General features: G+C 36.3%; 1 protein-coding gene across 2 annotated transcripts in view; it reads left to right on the forward strand.

The window, feature by feature from the left end:
• The window catches only part of PDE5A (phosphodiesterase 5A), a gene marked incomplete at both ends in the record, with an annotated part of 133,999 nt that extends 125,019 nt beyond the window's left edge, over positions 1–8,980 (forward strand). For both annotated transcript variants that reach the window (XM_079704984.1, XM_079704985.1), the window contains 3 exons: positions 5,236–5,310; positions 6,623–6,706; positions 8,843–8,980. In XM_079704984.1, coding sequence (XP_079561110.1) covers positions 5,236–5,310; positions 6,623–6,706; positions 8,843–8,980 — 297 coding nt within the window. The remainder of the gene's footprint in view (positions 1–5,235; positions 5,311–6,622; positions 6,707–8,842) is intronic.
• Between the last annotated feature and the right edge of the window lie 1,563 nt (positions 8,981–10,543).

Raw genomic sequence — 10,543 nt, forward strand, 5'->3', positions numbered from 1 at the left:
AAATGTAGTTTTTGAAGTATTTGGGGAACTTTTAATCTAAATTTTAAGTAGTATTAAAAGCAGATAATTGGACATAAACAGGTTTTCTTTTTTAGAGGACTCGTTAGCACTTAATAATATTTGTAAGATATATTAAGAAAGAAAGCGTCTATATTAACACAGCAAAACCTAGCTGTTGATAAAGCTTAATTCCAATACTACTACTGGCTTAGTTGGGGATTTTTTTTTTAACACATCCCTTTAATAATATTAAAGTTTAGAAGAGGCAAACTTAATTTTCTTATGGTTAGCGTATTAGGCTATACCTCAACTCTAAATAGGCATTAACAAGTAGAACTTAAACACTTCTGGTGCTTAGAGGTATAGGACGTGTTGATATAGGATGTCAGGAAGGATCTGATCAGGGCCTGTGGCTAGGAGGCTAGAAATACATCCTCTCTCTAAATAAGTAACTGCTGTAACATTTTGCAGTGGCGATAGAGGCCCTAAGCTAAAAGAAGGGGTGGGTATATATGCAATGATGTGTATGTTGTGGTTTTGTTTTTTGAGATTACAACTTGAATCCTAAATGTACTACCTGAGATTACTGACCACTGCTGTTGGTCACAGCTCTGGGCTGCATAGTCCTGGAGCCCAGTAATGACAGGCTCATCTCATGAAACAAATGCTGAGAAAACAGTATCAGGAATGCACTCTCCAATGTGCCAAAGCTGACATGCCACAAGCACTCAAGAAATGTCTTTATAGACCTTCCTGCTCCATAATAAATAAGACTATATGCCCATTTCCAAATAGGAAAGAGAATGGAAGAGGGAAGAATTTGTCTTTTCATTTACTCTTTCTTTTTTCTGAATGAAACCCTGAAAAAGTACAGCAGTGAAGTTGGGGTCCAGACATAAAAAGCAACACTATAAAGCCTCTATAAATAAAACAGTTTGGAATTGGTGTTAGACCAGTGGAACATAATAGAACATTGAGAATTGCATAGAAGGTTTAGTATACAATAAAGATAGCATTTCAAATAACTGGGGGGAAAATAGACTTTACTGAATAATGTTAGGATGATTTTCCCATCTTCCATAGCCAGATGGCAAAAGACGAAATTGGATCTATTCTGCATACTTCCAAATGGGGCATAGAGTTCAGTGCAGAGAATTAAACCATACAAGTACTAAATAAAAACGTTTGTAGATTCTTTTATAAACAAGGAGTGAGAAAAGTTTCCTAACCATGGCTCAACATGCAGAATCAATAAAGGAAAAGATTGACGAATTTGATTACAAGAAAATTTAAAAATTAAGAAAATTTTTTGCATGGCAAAGACACTATAAGCAAAGAAAGACAATGAAAAACAGGTAAAAATATTTGCAACTTTTATCTGATAGATAGTTAATATCCCTAATATTAAAGAACTTCTTAAAAATAGAGAAGAAAAAGGCCAACAACCCTACCGGAAAATGGGCCAAAGATTTGAACAAAAAGTTGATAGAAAAAGAAATGTGAATGGCTCTTACTCATTTGAAAATGTTCTCAGAACCTCAGTCATAAGGAAGGACGCAAGTTAAAACTACACTGACACATGGAACTTCCCTGGCAGTCCAGTGGTTAAGATTCTGTGCTTCCACTGCAGGGGGCAGGGGTTTGATCCCTGGTCAGGGAACTAAAATCCTGCATGCCATGTGGCATGGCCTTAAAAAAATGAAAAACAAAAAAACAAACAAAACACAAAACAAACAAAAACTACACTGACACAAAAGAACTTGTACAGAATCTCATTACAATAACAGCATTACTCCTAATAGTCAGAAACTAGAAACAATCCAAAAAGTCTCTCAACAGGAGCGTGGATAAATGTATTGTAATACACTACTCCTTCACACAATGGAGTACTGCTTAACAGTGAAAAGAAACTGAAACTGATACAGGCAACTACATGGATTAGTCTCATCAACACTAAACTGAACAAAAGAAGCCAGATACAAAAGAATACTGTTATGTCATTTATGTGGTGTTCTGGAAGAGGCAAAACTAATTGATAGGATAGCAGCTGGGTGGGGAGGGAGGGGAGAAGGTGCAGGGATTCACTGTGAAAGGGCCTGAGGGCACCTTCTGGGTGACAGAAATATTCTGTTTCTTGGATGGGGTGTGTGTTACCTAGTTACTTGCATTTATTAATATACTGAACTATATACCCATGGTCTATGCAATTCACAGTATGCAAATTATACTTCATTTAAAAAAAACACTGAGACACCATTTCTCAATTGTCCGATTGGCAAACACCCAAAGGTTTCACAACATACTCTGTTGGGGAAGCTGTGGGAAAAAAAGGAATGCAAAATACGATAACCCTTTGAAAGTATATGAATACACAATTTATCTATCAGATAAAAGTTGCAAATATTTTTACCTGTTTTTCATTTACCATTACTCCTAAGAATGTTATCCCAAAAATGTACTGGCAAGAATATAAAAAGACGTTTACACAAGCCTGTTTATTTTAGTGCTATTTGTAATAGCAAACACTGGAAATAACCCAAATGCTCATTAATAGGTTACTGATTGAATAAACTGTAGTACATTTACATGATGAATCCTTTGCAACAGCAAAAAGAAATGAGAATTCTCTATATACTATTAGGGAATGATTACAAAGATATAAGTAAAAAAAAAAAAAAAAGCAAGGCAGAGAAAAATGTGTATGGTATCCTACCATTTATCTGAGAAGGAGATGAAATAATATATGTACATATTTGCTTATATTTTTAAAAAAACAGAAGGATTAATCACAAAAAAGTTAATTATTTCCCTCAGGGGAAGGAGGGAATAAGATAGAGGGAACAGAGATATAAGCTAGAGTTGCTTGCATGTACTTGTTTTGTAGATTTAATTTAGAACCATGTAAATTGCTCTTATAGTTATAAAATAAATTGAATTTTTTAAAAATCACTTAACCTTGAAAGTAAAATGAAACAAAATGATTTTGGTTGTAGAACCACACTGAGAGGGACTGTTTTATTCCAAGTGACATTAAAACAGTAATTTGACCATATAACTCTCATGAGATGTACACTGAGAACAAAAAGAACTCCAAAAAAAAGAAACCTTTAAAACTGTTTGTAATCATATTAGTGGTAATTTTGTATAGATATTCAGTCACCATTGTGGGTGATGTGGGATAAAAGCAAATGAAAAATTATATTGGTATTGTTGAGAAGTAGGATTTTCAGCATGAGTGGAAAGATAAAGATCTAAGGTGGATAAGGTTTTGCAGAAATCCTGTAGTCCTGAATTTGAATAGGAAATACTGTATGAATTTATGTTGTATCTTAGCTCCATCCATTAAAAGGGCTTAAAAATAATGATCACCCTGGTAATAATGAATGAACCTAGTGCCCAGATTGAGGTTTCAAAATACCTCAGTTTAAAGGAATTAGGCCTCCACAATGAAATGGCTGATTGCGGTTCCAAAGCAGGCAATGTACAAGATGAGCCTAGAACATCTTGTTATAGCAGAAAGCAAGGAAGCTATCAAAGACTGATGAAGCCATGTTAAAAGAACAAAGAAGCCAACTTAATATGCTCTCAACTGGCCAAAATGGAACAATGTCTGAGTGTCAGTGAGGATTGAAATACATTATATGTTTAAATCCAAGAGTTCAAAATAATAATAAAAACAATAAAACAAAACCTTCCATAGCCATCTTTGGTGGATGCTTGAGAACCAAGTTATTATTTTTTTTAATAGTAACTAAAGTAGAGAAAATCAAGTTTTTATTGTGCTTTACTTATACAAACTGTACTTTAGGGCAGGGGTCCCCAACCCTCGGGCCAAGGACTGGTACTGGTCCATGGCCTGTTAGGAACCGGGCCTCACAGCAGGAGGTGAGCGGCGGGTGAGCGAGTGAAGCTTCATCTGTATTTACACTGCTCCCCATCACTCATATTACCGCCTGAGCTCTGCCTCCTGTCCGATCAGCGGTGGCATTAGATTCTCATAGGAGTGCGAACCCTACTATGCTCTGCACATGCTAGGGATCTAAGTTGCATGCTCCTTATGAGAATCTAATGCCTGATTATCTGAGGTGGAGCTGAGGTGATGCTAGCACTGGGGAGTGGCTGCAAATACAGTTTATCATTGGCACAGAGGTTTGACTGCACAGAGACCATAATAAATCAGTTGCTTGCAGACTCATATCAGAACCCTATCAGTGAGTGACAAGTGAAAACAAGCTCAGGGCTCCCACTGATTCTGCATTATGGTGAGTTGTATAATCACTTCATTATATATTACAATGTAATAACAGAAATAAAGTGCACAATAAATGTAATGCACTTGAATCATCCCAAAACCGTCCCCCCCGACCCTGGTCCGTGGAAAAATTGTCTTCCACGAAACTGGTCCCTGGTGCCAAAAAGGTTGGGGACTGCTGCTTTAGGGTAACTAAATAATTGATATGGGGAACTTTATTTTATTTCAGCTATAAAGGAAAAAGGAATGATTGCTTTGCATATTACCTTTTTGCAGCCTCTTAATTAGTGAATCTAGACAAAGATCATGAAGGGTTGTTAATCTCACAAAGAGAGGCAACCAAGCATTATACAACCCTTGAGAGAAGTACAGGGCACTGCCTGTGAAACAGTCGTGGCAAAAAAAAAAAAAAAAAAAAAAAATTCAAGTCTCAATCTAATCAAGTGTCTAGATCTCATTACTGGTGTATGGAGATACAGGGTACAGGGAAACATTAAATTTCATCATGCAAACACAATCAACAAAATCCAGACAGTGGAATACTGCAGGATAAACAACCCAGTTTATTCAACAACAACCAAAATTATAAGGAATATTTTTAAAAAGAGAAGAGGAGGAACTGGTGGATTAGAAGAAACCTAAAAGGCATATCAATCAGTCTCAGTATATGGACCTATTTGATACTGTATATCATTGATTATGCATACAGATGGGCACATGGTACTTTTTTTCCACTGATTGCTGAAGTTGAAATAATATTGCTTTTTTCTGTGTAATTATAGAATATTACAAACTCTAGCCTTTGTGATTAGGTACACATTAAAATAAATAAAATTTCTATTAGTTGTTACTGCTTTATTCTAATTTTACTGATGTGGTTGAAAGCTACAGCTCTGATAGATTTTATTATCTTCATTTAAGGTCTCTGTTTTACAGAGTAATATGCTTTTATTTACCCAAACTTAGTCTGTTATTGATTTCAGATAGCAGAACTTGTTGCCACTGAGTTTTTTGACCAAGGAGACAGAGAGAGAAAAGAACTCAACATAGAGCCTGCTGTAAGTATGAGACCTTGCTGGTAGGAATTATTCATATACATTTTTTATTGTAGACTCTTTTTATGCTTCTATGAGATCTTAGGAACAGAATTTCTCATTTTTAAAAACTTTTCTTACTAGATGATTATACATGTTTGCTACAGAAAACAAGCAAATAACAAGTCATCATATTGTACCTATATTTTGTAATTTACTTTTTCCATTTAAATATCATAAGCCATTTTTCATTCTAACAGATGCTCTCTTATATATCATATATAATGGTTACATGAAATAGATGTAACCATAATTTACTTTTTGGTACAATGTTTGCAGAGCTCACTATTACAAACAGCACTTTGATAAACATCTTTGTTGCTAAACATCTGTGGGCCATTTTTCATTACCTTGTTAGGATAAATTCCAGAATTGCTGTGTTGTAGGGCATACAGATTTTAAAAGATTTTTTGATACATACTGCCTTTTTGTATAGTGTAGGGAATCTCGAATACAAGAAGATTCTTCTTAAACCATTGGAGAAGTTTTTCCTGGAAATGAAGCATAGAGTCTTTTTTTTCAATTCAAATGAACATTTATTGAGCCCACATTAAATGGGACATGGTTACGAGATGCCCCCCCTCCGTCTGTGTACCATTCCTTCCACTCTGCTTTTTATCCTCCACTGGGTACATCCTATGTCTCATTAGTCTTTTGCAGTTATTCAGTCTCCTATTATGTAGTAGTGGGCTTGTTCAGAAGCTCAGAATCTTCTCAGAAAATGGTGGGTAGCAGAGTGATGGTCACAGCTAATGGAGAATTTGCTTCATTTTAAACAAGCACTGACACAGACTCTTTGCTCCCCATGGAGGTGCTGGGCTCGTTTGCTGCACCAGTCATGAGCTCCTGGGAATAAGCAGCAGTGACATCTGCATAATCTTCACTCAAAAAGCTCTCTGTGTGAATTGAATTGTAATCAACTGTGGCCTCAGTGGCTTTTCCCACAAAGCTGAGAGTGTTTGATTCCACATCAGTAGACAGTTTGAAAGCATGTGTGTTCTCCAAATACATGTCAGCAGTGGACTCTAGGTCAGTGCTTGACTGTTAGTCAGCAGTTGATTCTAGGTCAGTGATCAATTCTGGGGGTCATGTGGGAAAAGTCACAGCCGGGGCGAACATGGGAGAGAGGACAAGGGCCTTCCTGAATGTGGTAAGTAGGCAGGTAGGCAGGTATTTAGCCTTCTTCAGCTAACCCAGTGATTCATCTTTTTAGAGCCAACTTGCATTGTGTTCTTTAAGTAAATGTAGATCTGTGTGTGTCTGTTTCTGTTTTCAGGACCTAATGAACAGGGAGAAGAAAAACAAAATCCCAAGCATGCAAGTTGGATTCATAGATGCCATCTGCTTGCAACTGTATGAGGTATTTTTTATGAAAACTACTAGACTTGCTAAACTTTGACCATGTTATGAATTAAAACCTAAAGTAAATTGAAGCGACTAACACCAGGCATATATTTTTTGCGTCTTCATCTACAAACTAGAAATAAAATTATCAGGATAATTTCTTTTGCTAATGAACATGCTGTTTGTACTGAATAAGGAACACATTTTATATTTACTGTTTCTCAGAAATGTTAATTCATTAATGTATAACTACCTAGTGAGTGCCTACCATGTGCTGGGCTCCAGCAAATTCGTGTTGGGAATGCTAAGAAAAATCATGTGCCAGTGCTACCCTCAAGGAGGTATACTGTGCATACTCTATGTTCTTTTTAAGAGCATATTCTTTTTAAGTCTGACTTTTGGCCTAAATAAGGAAAAATAGTTATCTAACTTTTTCTCATTGTCATAGTGTGGCTTAAGAAAATGTTTATGACGATTAAAAGAAGGTGGCTAGAAGAATATTGCAGGTTCCCATTTCCATATACCTGTTGGCTTGGGGTTTTGTTTTGGGTTTTTTTTTTTGATTATTTTTTTTTTTGGTAAAGATATTCTCCCTAAAACATCCAATTTACTAGTTTAGATGTTCATGCCCCAAATTTAGAAAGTAGATGCTGTCCTTGTCTTTATAAGTTTAAACAGGAAACTGTCTTAAGTTTTAAGTATTTGGGAAAAGAACATTTATCATGGTGTAATCATAGACTGTCAAGACCAGAAGAAACCCCAGAAATCTTCTAATCCAGACATTTCACAGATTCCATCATTGAATCTGTAAAAAGTTCAACTTCCAGGGAGATGAAATATTTGTCCCAAACAGGTAGTTAGTGGGAGAACTGTACCTAGAATCCAGTTCTCAGCCTGAGTCCAGGGTTCTAGCCAGTGGATGAATTTAAGAAAGAAGCTGTGGCTGAGGAGGGAAGGAAAGAAGAGACAGCAAAAGAAAACAGGACAGAAGAACACTGGTGTCAGGCCTCTGCACCACTGTCTCCCCACCTTTCTCGGCAATCTGTGCAGAAGTGAGTTCAGAGCAGTGTCTCCAACATCCCTGAATATCTCATTCTTTCCATAACAGATGCTTTTCTTGTGGATTGGATTAATAGTTCCTCAGTTGTAGACACTAATGTCTCTCTTGATTTTTTTTTCCCATGCCTGTAAATATAATCAAACTAACAGTCAAATCACCCATTATAGATTTCGTCCTTCTACATTTCCTATTTGTGCAAGGATTCATTTTATTTGACTCTCCTGTTGAATTCTATTTGATATAGACATGCATTTTACCATTATGACAGAAGTAATATGTTGTTATAGAAAAATCAGAATACAAAGAAGCAAAAAGATAAAATCACTTATAATTCTACTACTCTGCGATAACCACTGTTATCTCCTTTCAGTGCATATGCTTTATGACATTTTCATATATTTTTCATTTAACAAAAATTGCTCTTTGCAATCCATAATATAAGATACATCTTTCTGTTTCAAATGTGTTTCTATGACATTTTTAATGGCTGCCAAATAGTAACACGATATTCCTAACCCCGTTGTTGGGTATTTAAGTCATTTTCAATGTTTGTCTATTACAAAGAAATCTGCAGTGAACATTCTTGTAGCTAAATATTTATGGCACTGTAGTTGGTAAATAATAATGTTTAGTTACATTAAACATATACATATAGTTATAAATTAACCTTTATTATAATCTTGGATAAAAATCTACTTAAGTACATTGAATAAAGTCATTTTATAGAAAAACAGAAAAACTAAGCAGCTCTCAAGGCAGTCAGCACTTAGGGAGAACCATTTGCACTACATAAAAGCAAATGGATTATTTCTCTGCAAAGCCGATTCCACACAGATCTGCCTCCATAGCTCAATAATGTTATTTTGGAATGTGTGTGTTTGCTCTCTCTCTCTCTCTCTCAGCATGTACTCCCTGTCTGTATAGCTTAAGAGGAATCATTCATAAACGATCTGTGCTCACACAGTCTGTGAGAATCCCAACAGTGGGCCTGCTTATGAAGTGAGTGTACAATGTGGCCCTTTGCGTCAGGCCTGGGGAGAGGGCTTATTTCCTAGCTGCCATCTAGTTGTTGGCTTTCTTTTCTTTCTTTAGGCCCTGACCCGCGTATCGGAGGACTGTTTCCCTTTGCTGGATGGCTGCAGAAAGAACAGGCAAAAATGGCAGGCTCTTGCAGAACAGCAGGAGAAGACATTGATTAATGGGGAAAGCAGCCAGGCCAAGCGGAACTGAGTGGCCTATTCATGCAGAGTTGAAGTTTACAGATGGCGTATTCTGCAGTATGCCTAGTTTTGCTGTACACTGTACAGATTTGGTGTATACTTTGCCACTGCTGTACTTTTATTTTTGCACAACTTTTGACAACACAGCATGAAATGTTTTTAGAGGACTATTGCATATTTTCTGTATATTTGTTTTATGCCACTGAACTGAGATTATCAATGATACCTACTCTTAGCACAAGGATAAGAGCTCAGTTTGTGATATTTTGTGTACTGCGAGGTACAAGTTGCATTCTTGCACTGAGGCTGGTTTTTTTTGTTTTTTCTTGCTGGGGATTTTAAATAATTGGTTTTGTGTTTTCTGAATTACCAATCTTTCAAGAATGTTTGGAATCGTTTTTCTTAAAAACAGGCTAGGAGCAAAGTGAATATATTCTGTGACATTTAAAACCTTCATAGAATAGAGAAAAATATTGGCTGAGTGGATTTTAAGAGGAATGGGGTATATTTGTCAACACTGTATTACCTTAACAAAAAAAGTTAAAACTCTAAACAAATGGAAAGTACTATAAGGTAGTACTGTAAAGAAAAGGCATTATTTAATTATTTTGCTTTTTTTGTTGTTAGAGAACAGGCAGGAGAGAAATTTCTCATTTCAAGCAATAAATCTATCCAAAGGTTACCCATAAACTCGCTTTGATCTAACCTACCTGACGGAAAGCAGGGGAAACCTTGGGAGACAATCCAGTCACTGACTTTATTGAGGGATGAGTGTGATGCAGAAATGGAACAGCCAAGCATGGCTGCCAGTGAAGAGAACGTTCTGCTGGAAGACACTTCTGACAGTCAGTGAGTGTTTTGAATACTGAACTTCCTTTTTTAAATAACCTCCTTATCGTTCACCGTATAAGCCATAGCTTATAAGTCAACACTTTAAAACTCAACAGGAGAGTGAGAAAAAGTGATCATGGGAGCACTGGCCTGAAGTGAGAGATGACTGTATAGGATAAGAGGGTACAAAATGAATTATATTTTTTTCTGTTTGTTAAATTGAGTACAGAGAAAAGTACAAACAGCAAAGGGCTATCCTTGATATTAGGGTCAAAAATTAAATCGAGGGAACAATATGGTAAGAAACCTTAAGCTTGAGTAAACTTAGCAGTATTGAGTTTGTGACTGAGAAACTGCCATATTTGGGTTTACAGGACTAGTCAACCCAGAATCACAGAAGTTTGGGTATGCACCCTAAACACTGGCCCTGAGCTTGTAGTTAGTGGTATCTACTTCTCACAGCTTTTAGTACATTTAGAAAATGTTAACATTTTCTTAGAATTTGAGCCCATTTAATTGTATTCCCACTGTACATGTATGCCCCTAAAGACACTTTTATTACATATTGGAGAAGTAGATAATGAACTGAGAACCTAGTTCAGGAAAAGAAAATCTGCTCTAAATATGCAATAATGTTTGTGGGCAAGAGTAGGAAGAGAGGTATTTGTTTGATCTGTTCACCCCCGCTTCCCCACCCCTGAATAAAGTTTCTGAGTTTCTATAACTAGTTTGTATAGAAAAG

The sequence above is a fragment of the Hyperoodon ampullatus genome (genome assembly GCF_949752795.1).
Source record: "Hyperoodon ampullatus genome assembly, chromosome: 1".
Taxonomy (NCBI): Eukaryota; Metazoa; Chordata; class Mammalia; order Artiodactyla; family Ziphiidae; genus Hyperoodon; species Hyperoodon ampullatus.